General features: G+C 53.2%; 1 protein-coding gene across 28 annotated transcripts in view; it reads right to left on the bottom strand.

Moving 5' to 3' along the window:
- PCBP3 (poly(rC) binding protein 3) overlaps nucleotides 1–23,563 on the bottom strand; it is a 54,195-nt gene extending 30,632 nt beyond the window's left edge. For 11 of the 28 annotated variants that reach the window (XR_015773056.1, XR_015773057.1, XR_015773063.1 and 8 more), the window contains exons 1-4: nucleotides 23,455–23,506; nucleotides 20,421–20,520; nucleotides 14,107–14,181; nucleotides 12,856–12,961 (exon numbers count right to left, since the gene is read on the bottom strand). Coding sequence is in view for 10 of the 28 variants with exons in the window: in XM_088058596.1 (XP_087914722.1) it covers nucleotides 12,856–12,921 (66 nt within the window). In the remaining 18 variants the exon portion in view is untranslated. Of the gene's footprint in view, nucleotides 1–8,475; nucleotides 8,567–11,046; nucleotides 11,425–12,850; nucleotides 12,962–14,106; nucleotides 14,182–20,420; nucleotides 20,521–23,454 lie in introns of those variants that run through there. The other 17 variants (XR_015773058.1, XR_015773059.1, XR_015773061.1 and 14 more) reach the window with 12 other exon arrangements.
- Nucleotides 23,564–23,958: the final 395 nt, after the last annotated feature.

Genomic DNA, 23,958 nt, shown 5'->3' with positions numbered 1-23,958 from the left:
CTTCCTAGAGTTATTTTTGGGGGGTATAGCAATGTTTTGTTCAAGCTGTCCAAAACCAAACAGAGAGGACAACTCTGTGCAAAGATGCCCCAGTGGCATAACTCTCCCTCCCTGAAAGGTTTGGGTGGAAAGTTCACAGGCACCACCAAGCAAATGCAGAGGAGAAAGTCTCCGTCACCCCGCCACCATCCATCACATGGCCTCCAGAAAACCCCTCTTTCTTGCAGCCGTATCACAGAATCACAAAATGGTTTGGGTTGGAAGGGACCTTAATGCTCATCTCATTCCACCCCCCCTGCCATGTTCAGGGACACCTTCCACTCTTCCAGGTTGCTCCAAGCCCCAATGTCCAACCTGGCCTTGGACACTTCCAGGGATCCAGGGGCAGCCCCAGCTTCTCCTGGTCAGTGCAGGCTGATAAAATCCAACACCTCAGAGCCCTGCTGACCAAGGGCCCTTGATGACCTGTGCAGGTAAAGAGCAGGGTGGGCAGAGCCCTGGTCTATGCAATCTCTGCTGTACCACCTTCCCAAAGGACCACCCCCCAAGCCCCAGCCTGGAGCATCTCAGTTGCTCAGTGGTAATGCCACCCTGGAAAACATCCACCACACTTCCCAGGCTCTCTGGTGTTCCAGGAGCCCCACCAGAACAGATGTGAAAGACAGCCACAATCCCTTGGCATCCTCCAGCACACTGTGACATCCTGCAGCCAGGATTTCCAATGGGGGTGGCAGAATATAGTGTTGGGAATTAACATCTGGGACAGAACGTCCACCACTCAAGACAGCATTTTCCCCTGTGAGGGAGGAAATGTTTGAACACCTGTGACTTCTCCATATCGTCTTCACAAAACTCAGACCAGAGTTTTCTGACCCTTGAAAAACAATGGATGTGTCAAAAGCAGAGAAAAGCCAGAAAGGCCAGGAAAGAGGATGTTTTTCTGACATTTTAGGCTTTCTAGCCTGTTTTCTGGAGGAGGGCTGCCTGTCCACCTGTGTCAGCAGGAGCTTTCTCCCCACTCATCTCCCACTGACTTGATCCTGCCATTAAGACCTAATCTAGTGATTTCCAGCATGGTGATTTAGTGGCTGGAAAGCTCGGCAACGCAGCCAGCTCGGGATTATGACGATGGTGCAGTCTGGCCAGGTCAAGACGGGGGTGGAAGGATGAAAAAACAGTCTGAAACAGAAAGCCAAGCATTCCCTTAAACCACATGGAAATGCATCAGTCACTGGTGAGCTTTGGCTGTTGGGAGATGAAACTGTGGGAGGGCAGTAGCACCATCCACATGAGTGATGCCAAATGTCGCCTAGGAACAAAGCTGCAATTCCAGCTGCTGCCATTTTCCACAGCTGTAGTTGTTTTAGTTGACCTTTCCTCCTCTCTACTCTCCAGCTTCAGTGGAAATACTTTAGATGTCTCTATCCAAAAAAGATGCCCTGTGCTCTCCTAGTACATCCGCCAGCAGGATATTCCTCTCTCTCCTCTGCCCACAATTATTCCAAACAGCACAGGAGACTAATGTCTTGCTCTGGCCCTCACAGCAGGCATCTGTGGAGGATTCTTTCTCAGTCACCTGCTCCCATTTCCCCGCTCCCCTCCAGCTGAGATCACAGCCTCACAGAACCACTTAGGTTGGAAAAGACCTCTATGATCTATGATGAAGACCTCTATGATGAAGACCGAGTCCAACTGTTTCCCCAGCACTGTCAAAGTCCACCGATAAACCCTGTCCCCAGGTGCCATAGCCATATGCCTTTTTAGCAGCTCTGGGGATGGGGACTCCACCACTGCCCTGGACAGCGTATACCAGTGCCTGACCACCCTTTCCATGAAGAAGCTTTTCCTAATATCCAATCAAAACGTCCTGTGGCACATGCTGAGGCCATTTCCTCTTGTTCTGAACATCTGCGCTGATATGATGACGCAGAGCTCCATCACAGTCACACTGCAGTGGGCACACTGCACACATCCCAGCCACCTGCCCTCCCCGCCAGGAAATTCCCAGCTGATTTCCTGGTTTTCTCCTTTATCTGGTGAACCCCACTTACGGGCTCAGACATTAGTCTCCACCAAAGCAAGTACAGTTCAGGAAGAAGGACAGGTTTTGTTGTGATAGCAGGGCCATTATTGCAATCTTTTGCGTGACGATCAGTGGATGAAATTGCAGCTTTTCCCTGCCAACCTCCCCAGGATGATGGCCTGCAACGTAATTCTCCCTCCTGCAACTGGACAGCAGTACCCTACCTCTGTGCCCTGAGATACATTTGTGGGAGACAAAATCTTGAGGTTTGTGTTAATTCCACGTTTGAAGGAAATTCAGGTACCTGAGAGATGTATCTGCAGAGATCTACAGGATGCAGAATTCCCATTCACTCACACGAGCTGCTGCAGTGCTGCAAGCAGAGGTCAGACACAGATGAGTGAGGGAAATGCAATGTAGTAGCAGCAGAACATTGGATGTCCTTAGGAAAGCCAGAAAGCCTTGTTTGAGGGCTTTTTGATTGTGGGATCCTGAGCAAAACCAATGGCTTGAACGTGTTTAACCACCACCTCAACAAGGTCATTAGAATTATAAAGAGTTACTAGAAGAACAATAACTCCTCATTTAAATTGTTTAATTAAAGCTGATTTTGGAAGGTTGGGGTGAGCAGGGAGGGGATAGAAACATCGTGCTGTAATTCAGCCACTTCCAAATCACTCTGCTAGTTACTTCTGGAACAACTTGCCAATGAAAATGGTATTTTCAGTGAAAGTCACACTGTTTAAGTGCATGAGAAACTTCCCCCTCTGAGATGACAAGAGCTCTTTGCAGCTGGATCCATCACAACTCAGTGATCAGAAGCACCGTCAGATGTCTGTGCGCCTTTAGCAAGACCCTGAGTGCCAAGGAAATAACATTTCCTGGGATAAGGAACATCAACTCTTTCTTCTTTGGTCTGCCAGCAGATTGAAGGATATCAGATAAAAAGAATTCATTACAGTTTTTTCCTGAAATATCGGCTGTCCCTCCATGCCCAAGCCATTATTTTGGAGAGGCTGGGAGTATCCATTGGAGCTGCTGATGGTCCAGCAAGGAGCAAGCATTGGCTGGGTCGTGGCTGATGCTAGGTGCCCCCATGGGCTGAGGGAGGCAGAGCCAGCAGCACTACACTGCCCCCCCCCAGACTGGACCCTGCTGCCGGGCCCAGCACTGCGGAGTGGGGCGGGTTCTGCTGCAGAAGCCAAGCCAGGGGAAAGAATCCCAAACCTCCAACATCATCGCCTGGCACTGCAGAGACCAGGAAAACGACTGCTTTGGTGCCGTGTCCACATCCCTGAATGTGCCGCAGGGAAGCTTCCCAAGAAGCACCACAAGCAGTGCTGCAGAGGGTGGCCAGACCGAGCCCACCGGAGAGTGGAGTAACTGGTGTGTGATGGGAGCTGGGGTGGGTGAAACAACTGGAGAATGGCTGGGAAATGTTCTAAACTCCCCCAAAACACTGATCAGAGATGCTTCTGTTAAAATGCCAGGTGACAACATAGGTGGGGAAAGCTTTTGGTGAGCAGAGCAGGAAGTCAAAATGAGCTTGACAATGTGAAGAAAATAAGATGGAATTTTGCAAGGCAAAGTACTGAACTTAACTGGGTGCAATTAAGTGCACAGGAACAGAGGAAATGGTCCTCATCCATCTGAAAGTGGCTGGGAGTGACAAGCTGACTTGCAGGATCAGCAGAAGGAAACCAGGAATGGTGAAATGGCTCTTCAAAGAGATCCAGGCAGCAGAGAGCAACCCCACACTCCTGGGGCCAGCAAACACGGTCCCACGGGGAAGGGCTGGAGGAGGCAAGGATCTGCAGCACGGGGGGCAGAGGGACGCAGGGCCTTGAGCGAGGGGCTTGAGCTGCACTGAAGAAGATCCAGGAAAAGAACTTCTCCACAGCCACGCCATGCTGCAAGCTAACCTTCTTTAAACCTTCCAAACATTCACGTATTGGCAAATACAACTCATCTCTGTTAAACAACCACACTTAGAACCTTGACACTGAGCCAAATGCACCCAATTCAGGGTTTTTTCCTCCCAGCCAGAGGCCAAGGAATGGAAGCCAGATGATGCCACCTTGCAGCAGGAGATGCCTCCACAGATGCCCTAGGGATGTTCTGCTGGGGTTGTGCATCAGCCCCAAAGCACCCATCTCTTGCCACAAAGGAGCAAGTGCAGTTGGAAACACACCCCAAGGGATGAGACAGTCAAATATCAGCCCCCTAGGTGCAAGATTTTAGATGTCATTTTTCAGGGGAGCCCAAAGGACTCCCTAAAAAAGGATGCTCATGGCCATAGACCCATGCTGGATGCTTGCAAAGAAAGAGAGACCACAGGGAGGTGTGTGGACCTCCAGAGACAAGCAGCTTGCTCTCCAGCATTCTGGAAATTAGAGGCACAGCACTGCAAAAAGCTCCAGGCATATTCCCAACATCCTTGCAGCTGGGGGGACAGCTGAAAAGAGAAGCCCTCCACGGACCTGGGAAAGCAGAAAAATGTCCACCTTCCAGGGCATCTGCCAAAACAGATGAGGATGCAACCGAGAGCATCTCTCCACAGTGCCCAGCAGCAGCCCTCCAACAACCCCCCTCATTCCCCTCCTCCTCCAGAGCCTGCTGGCTGCCCTGGCTTTAATCCCACAGGGAGCATCATCCCAATAATTTCCTCCATTTTCAATCTGCTTCCCTCCATTTTCAATCCACTGATCTGGGGGCAGCCCACAAATCCCTTCATCCTGAGAGCAAAACAATCTACTGCTTCATCTCATCTCCATTTCTCTAATCCCTGGAAACAGGGACGAGGTTTGGAGCACATGGGCTGCCCTGGAGGGGTCTGTCCAGGCGATGCTGGACAGAAGCATGACGGGCTGGGGCTACTCTCATGAATGCCACCCAGCTTCTCAAAGCACCTGGGCCAGGTCCTAGCCCCTGCTAATCCAGGGATGCGGGAACAGGTCTTCCTCCTTTCCCCAGCTGCCATGCTGGGGACATTAGGGACAGATTAGGTGCAGAACAGAAAACACATGGGGATCAAGCAAGGGTGGCAGAGGGGGAGTCACAACCACCCTGGTCCCATCAATCCCGGTTGCATCCAGTGCTCTTTGTCCACAATCCCAAACCCATGACTTTCACCCTGGCCACAGATGCTCTTTGGGAACAGGAGACTGATCAGAGACATGGGGAGACTCCTGTCTCCGCCTGCCCTGGAGAAGTGACCCGGCGCCCCGAGGGGCTTGGCTGGGGTGCAGACTGACCCCATCCCTCCTCTGCCAGGCCCCCACTGGTGCGGATCCGGACACGGGAGGGGGGATCCCACACCGAAGGCCACCACAGGGTCGCGTCCCACCTGACACTGTCCCCAGCCCAAGGAAGGGGCTGCAGGGCAGTGTGTGCCAGGGCTGTGCGGTGGCACAAGGGACTGCCCTGTCCCTGTCCCTGTCCCGAGCGGTGCTGGCTCTCCCTGCTCCAGCTGGCGAGGAGGAAGACGGGGCCCCTCGGCATCCGGGGGTGGATCGCCAGTGCGCTGCGCTCAGACCCTGACAGCAGGCTCCAAAACTGTCACTCCCGATCTGTTTTCACTTCAGCTAAACCTCAACCCCTATTACAATCAAGGAGAGCCGCCTCTCCTCTCCCCTTCTCCCTGTGGTAGGTCCTGTGTAACCTCGGGTCTCAACGCTGAGCCAAACCCCAGCCAGGGAATGGGTGAACTGGGTCCACTGGGAACGATGGCTGCCAGAGACAGGGTCACGACTACCCCATCCCCAGACCTGGCCCTGGCAGCGAGGGCACAGCCACTGCAGTGGTTGCATCCCTGCAGGGCTGCGGGTCTGTCAAAATCCGTGGGGGATGCACCACCGATATCACGGATACCACAACCTGCCTCTGCCGTGGGTGGTATCCAGCGCCCAAACCGCATCCATGGAGTGGAGGGGGTTTGGTTACAGCAAGGTGCACCCACTGCCCGCCGCCAGCTCACTTAGCGACCCCCAAATTAAATAAATTAAACCAGATCCGTGTGTGTGTGTGTGTGATTACAGCACAGGATGGATGCGTTCAGTGGGAAGCTGTTCAGTGGGAGAAAGTGTGGTGGATGGAGACAACCCTCTCCAACCGGGGAAGCCTTCAAATTCCCTCCCCAGCTCAGCTGGCCAGAAAGCAGCTGCAGAGAACTGGCAGACTCCCATCATGGGGGCTGTCACCCATCCTCGTGCTGCAGGACTGGGGGGCTCAAGGGCAGAGGTACCACCCTATGGGTCTGGGGACCATCCCCTGCTCTCCAAAGGCACACACAGCCTGGAGCCAGGGCTCCCAGTGCTGCGCCACCACCGGGATCAAGCTCAGCCCAGTGTGCCAGGCATGTCCCGCCCCCCCCCCGCCACAGAGAGCCACGCCACCGGCAAGGTGCCCTCTCTGCCTGCTCCACAGCAAACACCCATTTTCCAAGAGGGAGCCTGGAAAAAACAATCGATCCCCTGGGAAAAGCTACCCTGGGGCCACTAAAGCAGCATGGCTGGCTGGTACCCAGGGGAGTATCCCTCAAGGTGGGGTGTGAGCAGCTCCCCGTGCCCCCTGGTCCACCTCAAAAGTGAGCTGGCCACCACCAAGGGATTTGCTCCATCCACCAGCAATCCTGGCAGCATTCCTCTTCCTTCATCCCACGCTACATTCCCGCAGCTTCTCTAATGCCATTCTGAAGGTATTCAAATAATGTTGGAGGCAATTAGAGATTATTCCCTCCGCCTTGACAGCTGCCTTTTGTCCCCACCTCAAAATGACCATTGTTCTTGGAGGAATAAACGTCCTCTTAATTCAGCAAGATTAAAAGAACATTTCCTGCCATTATTTCCCAAGAAGAAAAAATTTGCTTCTGTGTCTGAGAACACTGAAAATATTTATAAATATGAATCCCTAAAAGAAAGGGGAAGTCTGAGATTAAGAGCTTCGGAAACATTACTGAGTTATTCTGGAATTCTGTATTAAGAGCAAAACCCCAGCTATTAGTAAAGAATGACTGCAGGTTTTTTTTAATTCAGAGTTGGGTTTCTGTATCAAAATGCAGCCCAGCATCTGTCCTTGCATCTGTCAAAACAAAGGTCAATCATTTTATGGAAACTTAAACACAACGTCCTTGAGCCACTGTTTCTGGTTTATTTTTAAGCTGAACGTGACTTCCAGTTAATAAAATCGTACCTTTTAAGATAGTTCACATTCAAGTTACATTTTCCCAGAAAACTCGGATTATGAGAAAAACGTATCAGAGAGTATTTTTCCTTTATAGTATGGAGACGATAATTTGGGGTTGATTTCAACAGCTTTTAAGCCATCTACAACATTTGCCACTTACATTTCACTTTTCTACTTATAAAGTGATGATGAAACCAAAGAAAATGCAACAGAAACATGATGGTATCAGGAAGAATTTTGACACCCTGAGGAAAATGGGTATCTGAGGGCAAACAGAAAACAAAGCGAGAATCATAATAAAAGGGATTCCTCTCTCCAAATCAAATTTCCCCCCCAGAAGGAAGAAAAAAGAAGAAAAAGAATGGAAATAGGATGGAATTAAATAATACAAATATTTATAGCATTAAATATTAATGGATGTGGAATGGATTAGAAATATTCTTAAAATAATACTGGAACAAGAATGGAATTCAAAATAAAAATATTAAAAATTTGGAAATATACTGGAACCAAAAATAAACAGAAATACTTCAAACAAAACAAAATAATGCAACATAAAAATCAAATTAATCAGGGTTGGGGGTTTTATTATGTTGCCACACTAAGACATGATTAACATCCCTGTTATTTGTGTCCATTTCTTGAAGGCAATTCCATTTGTGCCATTCCCACCCAAGCGCACACACAAATGACACTGTCCAAAGCCTGAGCTGCAAATCATGGAATTTAGGAACAGCTGGATATTCTGGTTAAGGAAGAGATGGACACTTCCCTACCTAGGGAGACAATCTTTGGCACTGGCTGCCAGGCATGGGTAAAATGGATTTTAACTAAAATAAAGCACACGCTTCAAGAACGACAATTTTGCAAAAGAAATTTGCAGTGAGATTTGTCAAATTTAATTCACAAAAAATATTTGGCTTTTTTTTTTCCCTGAAAACAAAAGCAAACAAATATTTGGCAAAATAATTTCCCAACATTGTTTTGGGAATTTCTCCCAGGAGAGAGTTGGGGAGCAGCCACTAACTTAAGGGAATGCCGTACTTGTGTGCCGATGTCTCCCATAATCCCGCCTCACGCTGCCACAGGCTTAAATTTCCTCCACGAGAGATTCCCTTAAAACTGCTCCTAAGCATTCAAAGCTCTTCCAACCCACACTGGAGCCCGGGACCTGGCTCATTCCAGGATCCTTCCCTGACTTACACTGGTAGGAAAAGTTGCCCGTGGCAGGTGGTCTTCCACCAAGACAATCTTTTAAATCTCCTTACCTTTCCCAAAGAGCCGCTTTCGTGCCGCTTTGGCGGGAGGGGGATCCAGACAGATGGCCAGTCTTTTCACGTTTGGAAAGGATGAAAAATGCTACAGGGGGGAAAAAAATCCCAGTGATTTTTTTTTTTTTTCTTATTCCGCTGTTCGGCGCAGAAGGGCTCCCAACCTCATTGGCCATGGGAGACCCACCACGTGGCACGGGATGAACGGCACGTGACCCGTTTTCTCCCAAATCCCTGGGTTTGCTGGAAAGGGGGATGCACCCACTGCTGATGTTCTTGTCATTTCATGGGCTTTGATTTATTTATTTATTTTTATTATTTTTTTTTTAAAGGCCACTGAGCAAATCTGGATGCCTTGAGGCGATGAGGGCAAGCCAGCCAATGCTTCCAACGTGAAGGAGAAAGGATCTCAGCACGAGATGAGCTCCGGTGCGCTGCCCATGCACAGGGGGAAATTTGGGCACGTTTTATGGGGTGCCTGCCCACCCAGTGTGGGGCCAGAGCCTCTGGGAGGGACAGGAGACCTGTGCTAAACCCTCCACCTCAGAGGCAGCATCACAGTGGGAAGGACCCTGCTGAAGCCCTGCCTGCACGTCCCAGAGTTCATCTGGCTCCCTGCAGGAAGGGGATGTGTTACAACTGCTCCATCACCCAAACCAGATGATCTCGTGCCCCGATGTTGCTCCTGACCCCTCCTCAGCTGTTCCCATCCTCTGCTGCCCTCCTGGCTGACACACCAAACTGCTCCAAGAGATGACAATCTCCTCCTCTGGAGGCTGCTGGAACAGCTTTCTGGGAAGCTGGACCAAGAGCAGTGGCACACTCTGGGTGGGCACCACCTGCTCCCACCAGCCCATAGCTACACCAGACCCAAAGGGTGTTTCAGTGTCCCCACACAGACACTCACCCAGCTCAAAATGCAGCATAATTCTGGGGATCCCAAAAAGGTCCTTGAGACACTGTGGAGTAAGGAAAGCCAAGCCACTGCTCCCAGTATTTGATTTTGACTGGTGCTAGGGGTGTTCCCAGCTCTGAGCCACCACATCCCAGCTGGCCATGGTCCACAGGCAAAGCATCTCCTGTCCTTCCCTCGGCAGCCAGGGCAGATACCAGCCCTTCGATGGCCAGACATTCAGACTGGGGAAGGAAAAAGGAGTTTTTGGAGCCCCCAGACATCCTCATGCTCTGTCCATTGAAGCTCATGTCCATTGGTCGCACCAGTCAGAAGCTGCATTTTTCCATCAACCCAAGTCTCCACCTGGCTGTGCCAACCCTTGGCTGTGCTGTCTTTCCATGCCAGGGATACATCTGTTCACCTGCAAGCTGCAGCCAAATCTACCTTGGGCATCTGCCCTTGGATGTCACTTCTGCAGAGCCCCAGCCACCCCATCACTCAAGGGCTCAAGCCCTTCTCCTAAGCACCTAAGGCTCCTTGGAGGACCAGCTGAACTTGATGAAACAGCCACGGCCACCTCCAGCCCTTCTTGGCATCACCACCATGTCCCAAATGCTGGTTCTTCCTTGCAGATGTTCCCCCTCCATGGTTCTGAATGGGGACAGGAAGCATCAGGAGCACAGCCCCTAATTCCAGATTCTTCCCAAGGCCAGACTGTCTCAAATCACAGTGTTCCCAAAACCACAAGTACAGCCATAAAAAGCCCCAAACAGTGTAGAAAAAGTGCAGGGTTTCACCCAAATCTTCTCTGGCTCAGAGGGTCATGCTTCAGCCAAATCACTGGGAACTCACTTCCAACAAATGCACATTGAGGGAGAAACTTAAGCACTAAAATTTTCAAATTCAAACTATGGCCACAGCCCAAAGCACCCAGCTCACCGCTTGCCCCTCCTGTGTTTTCTGATGGCCACCGAGAAGAAACCTGAGCACCCTGGGACAGTGGAAGGTGTCCCTGCCCACAGCAGGGGGTCAGAACGAGATGAGCTTTAAGGTCCCTTCCAACTCAAAGCATTCCACGATTCTGTGGTTCCATGATCCCTCGCCCCACCTTTCGGCCCCTCCTCCTTCCCCAGAGAAGCTAAAGCTGGCTCCTCAGTAATCTTCCCAATAATTATATAATAGAGAGGCAGGCAGATAAATCATTTCAGGCCGCTGTGCCCATAGAAAGCAAGCTGGATTAAAAGATCAGAACAAGCAATACTTAGATTAAAATGGTTTGTTATTTTCAGCTGCGGGAAAATATCTGTGGCTAAAGCACAGAAGATACGAAGTGAAGGCCCATCACCTTCTTTCCTCCCAAAATCTGACCTTTTTACATATTAGCCAAGGCGAGTTCTAGGTTTCCAACCTCAAACCAGGTTTTGCTTTCCAATAGGTAAAAAAATACACTTTGCCAGTTCATGTGACATTCTAGATTAAAAGATGCTTCAAGCTGTAGTTTCCCCATGTGAAGCCATCAGAGCCCTTAAATCAGGAGAACTGGCGCACAGGTTGGCAGATAACGCCACTGCCTACAAAAAATGTGGCTCCTGGCATGATGGGCACCAACCCTTTTGCTTTGTCCCGAGCCTCCCCACAGTCCCAAGCTGATGGCAGGTGGATGTCAGGCTTACCAGCAGTGCAGAGGTGGCAGTGGCAGCTGGGAGAAGCCCATCAGACAGTGGGACAGCTCTCTACGGGGATCTATATGCTGTCCCCCTGGCCCCCAGCAAGGTCGGTGGCCCGGGGTGCTATGCTCTGACTGATGGCTTTGGAAAGGCGTGAAGGGGAGGCAGGAACAAAAGGGGGAGAGAGGGAACTGGTGCTGGGGGCCGAGCTCTCCGCAGGGCATGGGGCTCATCAGCCCAGTTTGGATCAATGGGTGAGCTCCGCTCATTCACTTTCAAGGTCAGATTGAGCAGAAGGATCAAACTGAGAAATGGATTGGCACTGGCGGGCACATCCCCGTCACCACCCTGCAGCCTCGTGTCACAGCTGTTTGCCTTGCTGGAATGGACAATTCCCACCAGACAGCATCTTCAGAATCAGCATTCCCACCTGAACACACTGCTAACCCTGTGGAATCTCCATCTTACGGCATCAGCAGTGACCACTCATCCCATCACCTGGATGGAAGACGGAGCAGCAGTTTTTCCAGTGTAAAGTCGCAGAATATCCTGAGTTGGAAGGGATCCACAAGGATCATCGAGTCTAACTCCTGGCCCTGCACAGGACAATGCCCAGAATCCCACCTTGTGCTGTTCCAGGTTGTCTCTCCCAGCTGTAGTTTTTCTATAAAAATGTCAAGGTACCACACACACAGGATCAGCCCTGAATTGAGGATAGCACCCCATGGGGCAAGAGGTCCAAGACACAGCCTCGGGGAGGGCTTGGACAGAGACAGGCACCAGGCTCCTCTCCCTTCTGTGGATGTGGGAGAGGGGCGGGACACAGACCTGAGAGAAGGGATGGGATGGTGGACAGGGAGCATGAGAAGGCAGAAAAATTATGTCAGTGACCTTACCAGAGGGAGATGGGAGCTATGAGATTTTGTGATATCCACCCAAATTCAGCCTTATATTGCCGGAAAGTGTACTCACTAGAGCCAGAGAATGAAAAACACTTGCTGGACAGGTGATGGCAGAGACCTCAGACCAGACATAACCAGTACCCACCACATCACCAGAGGTCACAGATAAACCTCCTCACAGTCTTTTTTGGCAAGTTTGATCCTTGCTGTGCCTTACTGGGTCACCTGCAGCTCCTCTGGGAAACCTCCAGCCCTCTATCCAAAACCGACCCTCATGTTGCAGCTGCAGGCTGTTTGCTCTGGCCGGACTCTCCCGACGTTTTCCGTGCAGGAAACAGGGATAAGCAACACTTGTAAAAGGAACGGGAGAAAAGAGAAATGGGTTTGTCTGTCGCTACAACATTTCTGCTTTTTGGAGCTGTCTTCTCCCTCGGAGACACACATCCTCCTCTCCACTAATGGAAAATGTTGCCCCGCCATCCATTCGTGCTAGTCAATGCCTGGGACAACATGATGGCCCGGGGCCACTCCAGATCTATTTTAGTCACAAAAGCAGAGTGGCTGATGAAAATCACTTCCCAGCTTAGCTCTTTTGCTGGTTTTAATGGAATGGCCAGTGTGGCGGAAAGCAGGCGGCGAGGGTGGAGATGGCACCATGGGAGACCTGCAGGGATACAGGAGAGAGGCCCCAGCATCCTCCCTGCAGATGTTTTACAGCCTAAGGGACCTGCAAAGACTCTTCCTTCCAGGATTTGCCCAGAGAAGGTATGGCTGCCCCTTCCTTGGGAGTGTTCTAGGCCAGGCTGGACGGGGCCTGTGGAAGATGTCCCCATGGAACAAGATGAGCTCTAAGGGGACCCTTCCAATCTGAACAATTCTGGGATTCTATGACTTGGGAAGGACCTTACCTTACCCTACAGGACGGCCTCAAGCTCCAGAGTGATTCCTGGGAGGGTCTGGCTGCACCAGAAAAGGGCATGCTGAGCGTGGTGGGGAGCCCAGCAGTCCACGGCACGAGCCTGCAGACCAGGATATGGCAGAGGTTAAGGCACAGCACAGAGGAAAGACCAAAACTGCTTAATGTGAACTTCATAGAGAAATAAAACACAGACTTGTCTAGGGGTTGGGGAAGAATGATCAAGAGCATCACCTCCAGGTTGTGTATGGGCTTAGGCAAGCAGAACTTAATTTTTTCTTTACATTGCAAACAGGTTTGGGCAGATCCTCAGCATTCACCAACCACGGGAAATCATCCCATGGAGGATGGGATCCCTGGGATGCCAGAGAGACTCCCCAGTGACCACAGCCCAGCAGTCCTCCTCTGTGGTCACCTGCCTATAGCCATGCCTAGCTGTGGAGCCAAGGGCCTGCTTCCTACAGAAATCCAACGGTGTTGGAAAGAACCCCGCACGTTTCAGCGCCATGGGTGCAGAGTGCCAGCTGGATTTTTGCTGCTGCTCCCAATAAGTTAACTGGGGCGTGCACTACCTGTCAATATAATCAATGGAGCAGCCTCAACTGCTAATAAACCAAGTGCCAGAGGGCAGGAAAACCTCTCCACTGCCCAAAATATTCCCTGGGCAGCAGGGTGGGTGAGCTGCAGACCCCTTGCTTGGGTGTGGTGCTGCTCTTAGTGTGCTGGGGTACCTTGTGTGTTAACAAGGAAAAGCTTCCTCTCCCTGGTGACTCAGCAACCACCGTGCTCATCCCCAGTGACCTGGGCACTTCCCTGCCATGGGAAGGAGCCTCTCAGTGAGAGAGGAGTCCATGGGACCTCCTGAGGTCAGTCTTCAGTCCTGCTGATGCTCACAGCAGCGCCAGAACAAAAGTCAGAGCAGGCCTTATTCCTTTGGGGGCTGAAAACCTCCAAGGATGGAGCACACACAGCCTCTCTCAGCAACCAGCTGTCCTCAGAATTTGTTTTTTTCTCTCAACAGTTCTCTCCATGTCCTCCAAGGTAGCAGCTCCACCCCCAGCTGGTGTCACCTGCAAGCATCACAGGTCCCAGGGTGGACTCTGAGGGACTCCCCTGCTCTCCACTGAGCCTACACGAGCCAGATAAATTCTAAATCCCAGTAACTGCTGCAATTGCAACATCCAGTCCAATGGGCTCTGGCCAAAGCTAAAAATCTGGAAAGGATGGAAACCCCAAACTGTGACTCACCGTTGGAAGACCCACAGGGACAGGTCAGGGACCCTGTGGAGCTGGTGGTCAGCAGTGCAGGAGGCAGGGAAGGATCTGGAAGACAGCACATCTCATCACCCTGAGGAGCCCAGGCAGCCCCCAACCCAGAATCCACAGAGCGTCTTCCCAGCCTGCTGCCCTGGCCAAGGGCAACACAGGAAACAGGGAAGCTCAGGGACAAATCAGAGGAGTCCTTGGTAATTGTTTTATTCCAATCAGTACCAATTGCTGGTTACTGATTCCAGGATTGATACTAAGAAGGGAAAATCCTCATCATGGCAGCAGCCTCATCAACATACCCATGAAAAGGGAGCTCAGGAAAGGATTTAGGGATGCTGGAAGCACAAGGGGTTGCAAGGAAACACAATCCTTCTTCCCAGAGTCAGTGTGGGCACAAATCATCAACCCACACCCCACAAATTCATGGGGGAAGAGACTTGCACTCATCTTCCAGGTCCTAGGTTTGCGTTTATCCCAAGGCAAGGCTTAACATCCAGGGAACACTGCATTAAGAAATATGTTAGCAGTTTTTGTAATCAAAAATGGGTCCATCTCTCAACAGCTCTGTTCCTTGTTATGTCCCACCCCTTCCACCACGAAGCGGCAGGTGAGATCCCAGCCAGGAGCTTGTGTTCCTGCAGCAGGCACCAGTGCACACCCATGAGGTGTTCTCTCCCATCAGGGTGCAGGTCACCACCAGGCACACAGGAGGTTTGGTGCCCTGCTGGGACAACCTCAGCTCCAGCACAGGTAAGAGGGAACCTCAAGCAACCCAAAAGCAGCCTCCAGGCAGAAACCTCAGCACTGCAAAGGACATCTTGGCTGCTTTAAGCACCCTCTGACAGCTCCAGGAGAGATTTCCAGAAGATTCTGCCACATCACACCACAGTGACTCCTTCCTCATCACTGACCAGTCCAAGGCACTCAGGAATTGTCTTAAGAGGCATCATGAGACGGACAAGCAACATTTGGGCTGCTGGGGGACTATTGCCCTGGCTGACATTTCCCAAATCCTCTATCAGCACAGCCAAAGCCCTTGCACCTCATGGCTGCCCTGACAGTACAAGCTAAGGAGCCAACTGAATTTCTTTTCCAGGTTGCTTTCTCCAGTGAAGCATGCACTGGTGCCAGGAGAGGCAACAGTAAGCTTTTCCCACCAAAAGTTTTCCTCCTCCTGATCCATGGCAGTGGAGAGCACGGCTCTATCCCTGCATGGCCAGTTCACCCGCTAGCTCTCATGGACTACATCCCATCAGGAAATATCGTCAGGAATGATCACAAGGATCACTCAGGATGTTGAAGGAGTAATTTCTGAACAGCAGAGCGCCCAGATCCCAGCAAAATCCCACCTATTGCATCCCACCTGAGGATGCAAGGAATTCCAATGCACTGATGTGGCCAATCCCAAAAAACAGCCTCTGGAGACTACAGCATTTCACTGCCCCTAATCCTAACCCCAGTGAGGCCCCAGGAACCGGGGGCTGAGCAGCACCTGCAGCTTGATGGCTCCACCTGCACTGGAGCCCTCGGCCACCTCATTCCAGGGGGCTCCAACTTTAGTCTGGGATGAGAATGGAGGAAACACAAAGACTTGGACAAACCTGGTCCAAAGAGTGGGCACCAGCAGGATGCCAAGGGGAAGGAGCTGAGGGTGGTTCCCTGTTCATGGCCAGCCCTCAAGGTGAGCTGGTGGTACTTCCATATGGGAGCAGCTCCTGTGCCTGGTCCCATGGGGCTGTGAAAACTCCCTGCTTTTCCTCAGGAAGTGCAGGATGCCCTACCTTACCATCCCAAATATCACATTCCCTACTCCATACCACTTCCCCTTCCCAAAACTACCAAAGCTTGCCCTGACACCCGTCCTGCCTCTCCTGCAAACTTCAGCTTCTCCTCACTGCTGACGGCTGTTTGTGACCATCAGGAACCTTCCTTAGGATGTTTCGGACTGTGGGGCACCTGTGTGAGGTTCAGGCTCTGCAGAGTGTGGAGAGCTGTGAGAGGTCCTCTGGCTTTGCTATGACCCTTCAGGGAAAATGCAAGGTCCTCTGGAAGACGTGCTATGCAGTGGTGAGGGCGGGATGGGATGGGATGGGATGGGATGGGATGGGATGGGATGGGATGGGATGGGATGGGATGGGATGGGATGGGATGGGATGGAATGGGGATGGGAATGGATGGGACAGGATGAGATGGAATGGTATGGATATGAGACAGGATATGATGGGATGAGATGGATGGCATGGGGTAGGATAGGATAGGATAGGATAGGATAGGATAGGATAGGATAGGATAGGATAGGATAGGATAGGATAGGATAGGATAGGATAGGATAGGATAGGATAGGATAGGATAGGATAGGATAGGATAGGATAGGATAGGATGAGACGAGATGGGAATTGGAATGAGAATGAGAATGAGAATGAGAATGAGAATGAGAATGAGAATGGGAATGGGAATGGGAATGGGAATGGGGATGGGATGGGGATGTTCTCCCACCATGCCACCAAACCCTGATCTATAGTACACCCCACAGACAGGAACAGCAGTGAGATGGCTCCACCTGCATTGCCCCCCAGGCTGTCAGCCCTCTTTGTGCTGGAGGGAACTCCCCCTCCCTCCAGTGGGGATGCAGCAGCCCCCGCAGCACCGGGATCCACTTTGTTCTGGGGTTCTGGGCGCTGTCAGTCCCCGTGCAGGCAGAGAGGGATCCTCCCCTGACCTGTGTTCCCATCATCCGCCTGCCCGGGTGTTTCACGCAGACAGAGGCAACGATTTTAATGTCCCAGTGAACAAGCTGTCGGGATGCATCAGCCTCAAAGGGCAGCCTTCAGAGCTGCCTTCTCCTCCCAGGCACTGCCTGGGCAAGGAAAACCAATTCCAGCTCCACACACTCACACACCGTGTCACCAGTGCCTGTGATTTTCCAGCCTTTTAACTAAAAATCCTTGCAAACACCACTGGTGAGGAGGGGGAGGCAGCGAGACCAGGGTAGGGTCAGAGGGGAGGTGCCGCTGGGCTGGCAGAGGGGCAGCCCCACAGGCAGAGCCCGGTGATGTGATGGGACCTGAGCGCTGCGGAGCCGTCAGGAGCCCGGGCAGGGATGAGCTGAGAAAAGCCATGAGCAGAGCTGACATCTGCCCCCTGGGCGGGTACCTAATGAGCGGAGACATTGCCCATTTGCGGAGACCAGGGAAAGTTGAAAGATTTCCGAGCTGACACCTGGCAGCCTCCATCGGCGTTCCTGACCAAACAGCAGGGCAAGGACGGCGGTGGGGCTGGAACTGGTCAGCCCCAGGCTTCACAGGGGTGGGTGAGCTGGATGGCTGCAGGGCTGATATCTCAGTAGCTCATCCATGCTGCCCAAATCTCCCGTTTGTGATTTTCTGCCACCTTAGAAGATAAACTGGTGCCTTCTGGGAGCTGGTGACAGGGGAGGGTGGGGGGCAGGTCTGGCAGGGTCCCATGCAGCCCCATACCCCAGGAAAAGGCAGCAGCATGGCAGGGAGCACATTCCTGGGTCCAGCAGCACACCAGGCCTGCCCTAGGCTGGGATCTGGGCACGGGCAAAGGCTCCTTGTGTCCCGTGGTCTCCACATCCCAGGAGGAGGATGGCACTCGGCAATGCTCCAGCCCCCAGCGTCACCCAGCAGCCCCCCCACGCTTCCACAAACCTAGTTCCGTCAGTCCCTATAAATCCAGCCTCCCTAAGCCCACTTGTCACAAGCTCTTCCCTAACTCACCTACCTCCAGACTCTTCCCTACCCACCACCTTCCACTGGTGACAAGACAGGAGCGATGGAGCAGGAGAAGGGAGAGCCTTGTATTGCCCCTACTGCCCCCCAGCTTCCCCCTCAAGAAAACTGGGCTCTAAAAGTACTTGTGAGCCAGCAAACACCCCCATTCCCCCCAGATCCCACAGGGAGATGCTCTTCTGCACCTGCCTGCCTGCTTTCTCAAAGGCCAAGAGGATTTACAGAGAAAACACCTCCCTGTAACTATCGTGGCTGAAAGGGGAGATCCTGGAGCATCCTCATGGCCTTCCACCAGCCTAAAGAGCAGCTTAAAAACACTGACATTACTCCACATGGCTTTCACCAGCTCCATCAACAAACAGTCTTGGGTCTAAACCCCATTAAAAGCATGACTTTCACCTGCCAGGCTCTAGGGATTTTTTGCTCCTTTCCAACAAATATAGCCAGAAGAAGGGTATAGCCCTTTCCCCTGGATGCCTGGAAGTACAAACAGCAGCTGGGCTCAGGCTGCTCCTCCCTGGCACCCGCTGACCTACTGGGCTTGAGCAGATGGAGCAGCCATAAATCCTCCTGTAAGCCAGGGAAGGGACTAATCTCCTAGAGGACAAATTGGTTGGCAAGGGGGGGAAGCTCAACATTCCACCTTTTCCTCCCTCCTCTGGCAAACCCAGCAGCACTCAGCATACCCAGAGGGATCACAGCACTCCGGGGGGCAGAGGAGGCACCAGGAGTTTGGGTACCAGGTGGAGACCCGGTTTGGGGACAAGCAGAGATTTAGGTCACAGCAAGCATGTCTCCCTGCACAGGGAGACATGGCAGCTGGCGTCTCTGGGGGAAAACCACATCTGGTGAGCTCTTAAAACTTCCAAAATTCTCCCCAGCCACGAATGGCTGAGGCCTCTTCAAGACAGAGAGGTCCTTGGTGGGCATGGGAAGCCAGAAGAGCAGCCACTGGGATGAGGTGGATTACCCACAGTGGAATCCCTGGTCCTTCCTCACGTTTGGAGGAGGATTAGGTCCACTGGAGTGGGTTGGTCCAGGTTCACAGGGATCTGGAGAGCCAAACACGCTCTCTCCAAAACACAGACATCCCCGGAAGGATTGGGAATGACAACGTGCCGATTTCAAAGCCCCACAGTAGATCCCACCATGGACATCCCCCCAGCCACGCTCACTCTGTGACCTTCAGAAAGGTGTTTCTGCCCCAAAGACCCCAAATCAGAGGTCAGCCCAAGGACACGCAGCCTGGTCCTGCTCCCGGGGCCATCCACAAGCACCAACCTTCTCCAACTCATTTTCCTTCTGCTCCAGAGGCCACGGAAAGTGAGAAGGTCAGCAAATTTTGAGCCACCCTTCATTCTTCTGGATTGTGTTTTTTTTATCCTCTCCTCCTTTCTTTCTTTCGTCCCCTCTTCCCCTGCCTAAGGGCAGGAAGACTCCTCCTGTGTGCTCACCAGGGACAAATGTCTTGCCAGATATTGTCAGCCCTATTCAGAAAACTCTGAGGCAGGACAGCTGATGATGCCAGGCATGAGAGGTCTCAGAGGCACCTGAGAGGTGGAGGCTGGAATGTGTGGCATCTGGGTTTGCACTGCACCCTGCACCTCGGATGGAGGAGCACAGATGGCCAGCAGAGCCTGGGAAAGCCCCTGATGAGGTGTGACATCCACTAGTGTGGCACAGCATCAGTGCCACCTCTCTGAGTGCCACTGCACATCCAAAGGAATGCCTGGGACAGTGGGTGAGCCATTGGTGTGTCCCTGGCGTCCACGGCCACCCAAGCTATGCAGTTGAAACAGGCAATTTCGAGTCCCTCACTAATCCTTACCCACGCCCTGGAGGGGAGATTTGGGGAAAATCCCAAAATTTGCCCGAGAGAATCCCCAAAAACCCTGTTTTCCAGGTGGGGAAACTGAGTCACAGAGAAAACCACCAAGGACAGGCTTGCCTGCCCCATGGAGCCACACTGTCCCAGGGAAAGGCTTCAGTTCCCAGAAACCCTGGGATCATGTCACCATGCCCTGCCTTCATGTTACCAGTCCAATAAAAGCCTTTAAATAGGGAATTGTTTCCATATTTTAAGGAAAGCTTGGAGGCACAGAGAGAGTGAGCATCTCTGAAGGTCTCTGGCCCAGCTCTTACCCTGAGCAGGGTCACTCCAGAGATGGATTAGGCTGCGTGGCATGAAACCTTAAAATCTTTTCCAAGCCCTCTATTTTCTGCCTGCACACAGAAGATGTTCCCCAGATGCCCTCACCCACTGCCATCACCAAAAGGCTTCATTTGTATCCTTTTCAGAGCACAATGAGCAGCAGGGACCTCATCACAGATCATCACCTGGATAAAAGGGGACCACTTCATGGTGGTGCCTACAGTGATGACGTCCCCATGTCACATGGTTGTGACCCCACTCCCACAGCAGTGTCCAGCCTGGAATGGCCACCAGCCTGCTTGACCTGTGCCAGGGGGAACATGCCACCATCACCCCAAGGTCCCCTGGACAGCCCCAGGCCTGTGGTGGGGCCATTCCTGCCTCCTCACCTCTGGAGTGGGTTGCAGGTGCAGCACAACAACAACAACGTGGGGGCTCATCTGGCAGCGCTGGGAGGGTGGAGCTGCAGCTGGATGGATGGCTCCTTCCCTGTAGAACAGAGGGATATGAGTCAGTTATGGGGCAAAAGCATCCTCAAAACAATGTGCCCCCCACAGCAGCTCCCTGTCCTGGGGACACCCACATGAGCATTTGAACCCACACCAGAGATGTCACCACCAGAATTCTCTCAGGACAAGCAAGTCCTAGTGCAGCTTTTCCCAGCTCAGCAGACCAGAGTTCTCTAAGGCATGATCAGAGGCCTCTGGGGCACTTGGATTTTCAGGAAATCATCACCCTGTGCTGGGAAAATAGGGACAAGAGGGTTTGCTCCTTGGTGGCAGGGATGCATGAGTCATCCTCCAGCCTGATGCCCTTGAAACAGAGCCAAAAAAGCTTTTACCCAAAGTAGCCAGCAATAGGATACCAGAGCTGGAGCTCCAGGATTAACCCTTTCCTGGCAGAAGCTGTCTGGCTGCCCTCCCATGCAGATCCTTTCTCCTCCTCTGCTCAGTGCTGGGTTTTCCCACTATGCACCCACCAGGCTGGTGGACAAGATGCCAACACTACCCTGGCAAGGGCAGGGAGGGGAACATGACATGAGACCCCTGTGATGGGCTGCTGCCAAACCAAATGGGGTTGGAAACACAGCCACCCCCAAATGGGGAATGACATTTCTCTTCCACAAAGCTTGCCCAGCAAACAAAAGTTTGGGGTCCACCAAAGGGAAAACACAACTCAAAAAAATAACGTGGAAAATTTAATGCTCTTTATTTAATTGTTTTGGGGGCACAGCTCTTGATCCCTACACTCCTGAGTCCTTGTTTCATTTAGGAACCCACCAACCATCTGTAGCTCAGATGGGATCCTGACTGTTTGTGTTTGACTTGATGGGCCTTCCCCAAAATAGGGGGAACTAGCCTGCCAGAGAATCCCATATTCCCTCCTTGACAGGAAACAGCCACTTGGGGACAGGTGGGAATTTCTGTGTTTAACGAGGTTTTCCTCCCTGCAGGCAGGAAAGCACCCAGCTTTCCTGCCAACCTGATGACAATGGACCTATTCCTGCAACATGGAAAGGTGGGAGCCTCAAACCATGGTCCTGGCAGTGGTCAAGAGCATCACTGAGCTAGGACAGGGCAAAAGGACGGAGGATGATGCTCCTTGCCCAGGGCTGGGAGTGAGAGGTCCACCCAGGAGTGGCTGCAGCTCTGCAGCCTTGCTGCAAAACAAGCCCAGCCTCTCCTGGGGCCATCAAAAGGAGGAGGAAAAAGGAGGTTATATCTGGAGGTTATATCGGTACCCACCAACCTGAGCTGGAGCCTCCTGCCACAGCCCCATGGACCCAAGCGTGGCTTGACCCACTCCAGCAGTCTGGCAGTGTTTTGGAATCTGCATGAACCTGCCCAGGGCATCTAAAGTGAGCTCAGACAGAGACTTCCCCCTTCCATCCTCCCACAGGCCTTGCTATGGAAATGCTCCTTGAAAGCATGGATTGGGTCACGGAGATTTTGAGTGGCTTCTTCACCTTCTGCAGGGCTCTCCATCCCCAGTTTGCTTCCTCACAGTCTGCAGTGGGGTCTGCTGAGCATCCACTCCACCCTGGGGGACCCCTGTGCCCCTGCCAGCCCACCCCAAACCCTGCATACGGTGGCCAGTACCTCCCACCAGGACCGTCCGCTCCCTTCTACTGCATCCCTCAGGATGCACCCGTGCCCTCTGCTCTCCTAAGGATGGGCAGCATGAACCGTCCAGGCCTAGGAAGCCTGGAACACCTGATCCAAGTAACAGCAGCAGCAGGCATTCCCCCACACCCCCAGCACCAGGGGCACCACGGCCCCATCTGCCCTGGCTGCCTACAGGACTGGGGAAATCCCTGCAGCGATGCAGTGATTCCTGGGGGGCCATGCAGCATTTGAATGGGATGGGAATGCTCTGCAGCGCAGCATGCCAGAGGATGCTGCACACACCCAGACCCCAGGAGGAGCTGCTGAAAGGAGGTGGGCAATAAACACCACCTGGGGAACCAGAGCTGAATAAACTGACCCCTCCTGAGAGGTAGTGGCTCCAGTGGACAGCAACCCCAGTGCAGGGCACCCACTGCTCCCTTGAGGCACATGCTGAAGAACCAGCTCAGTGACCGAGTGGGTGGCAGCCCCGCCTGTGGCAGGAGGTAAAATTAGATGGTCTCTAAGGTCCCTTCCAACCCAAAACATTCTGTGATTCTATGATGATTTTGTTTTTGGAGGAAGGACAGAAAAGTCCTGCCTGTGGAAATGGGTTCCCAGGGGATATCTACCCAGCTACAGGGGAAGTCTGGAGGCCTGGGACCCCTTCAGTCCCCCCCAATACTAATGCTGAGGCTGCATTTGCACCGCTTGACGACCACCACACCTGGAGCACAGGCTCATAAATGACCACCAGCCTGATACTCGTGAGACCCCATGGGTGCTGACACCCAAAAACCAGCAGCCAGGGCTCAGAAACACACTGTGGGACCCCTCAGGGTGTTCCCACCCAAAGCCTTGCAGCATCCCCGCCGTCACCCATCCCCACGCACATTTCTCCCTGCAGTGGCGAGTGACGGGGGGGAGGTGTTTAAAAGCCGCTCCCCTTGAAGACCCCCCACTTATGCCCAAGCGGAGACAGCACTTTGGGATTGTTTCAGCGAGTCCGGGAGCCTCCCAAGGCTGGAAGCCAGGGACCGACGACTCCCAGCAGCCTGGCAGAGCCGCCCAGGCGGGAAGGTGGCAGCACACGGGGGCATCTCCTGAGGACGGAGGGGGACGCGGGGACAGGGTCGCTGGGTGAACGCTCTCCGCTCCCCGGAGCGATGCCGCACCGGGAGCCGCCTCGCCCCGACGTTGCCGCCACCACACCCACCCTCCATCCCCGCTCCAGGTGCGGGGTGCCCCTGCGGGACCGGGAGCGCCGTCCCGGGACCCTGCGCCCAGAACACACTCCCCAGAGAAGGCAAAGCCCTACCTGTGTCCAGACGGCCGGCCGGCCGGAGGGACGGCTGGGGCAGGGCGGGGGAGCGGCAGGGCGGACTCAGGGGCGGTGGCGACCGGAGCCGAGCGTGAGAGCCCAGCCCTGCCCGCCACCCCCCTGCTGTGCCCGGCCCCCCGACTTCCTGCCCCTGCCCCGTCCCTTCCCGTCCCAGACCCACTCCCTGCCCCCGTTCCAGTCTCTAAACCTGCTCCTCCCCTGCCCCAACTCCTCTTCTAGCCGCTGCTCCTGCCCCAGCATCTCTGCTACCCTCTCCCTAACACAGCCCCTGCCGCAGCCCCTGTACCTGCTCCTCCCGTCCCAACTCCTGCTCTTCCCCCTACTCCGTCCCTGCTCCTGTCCCCGCCCCTCCAGTGTCTTCTCCCTACTCCAGCCCCTGCTCCTGCCCCTAAACCGGCTCTGCCTCTACCCAGCCCCTGCCGCTGCCCTGTGGTGGCTGGGGACAGTCCCAGGTGACACTGCCCAGGGTGACTCTGCCCC

The sequence above is a fragment of the Pseudopodoces humilis genome, chromosome 8, assembly GCF_049639895.1.
Source record: "Pseudopodoces humilis isolate 2021_Gansu_Grassland_sample_001 chromosome 8, ASM4963989v1, whole genome shotgun sequence".
Lineage (NCBI taxonomy): Eukaryota > Metazoa > Chordata > Aves > Passeriformes > Paridae > Pseudopodoces > Pseudopodoces humilis.
Note: the sequence above shows the minus strand (reverse complement) of the source record. Positions and strands in the feature narration are given on the sequence as shown.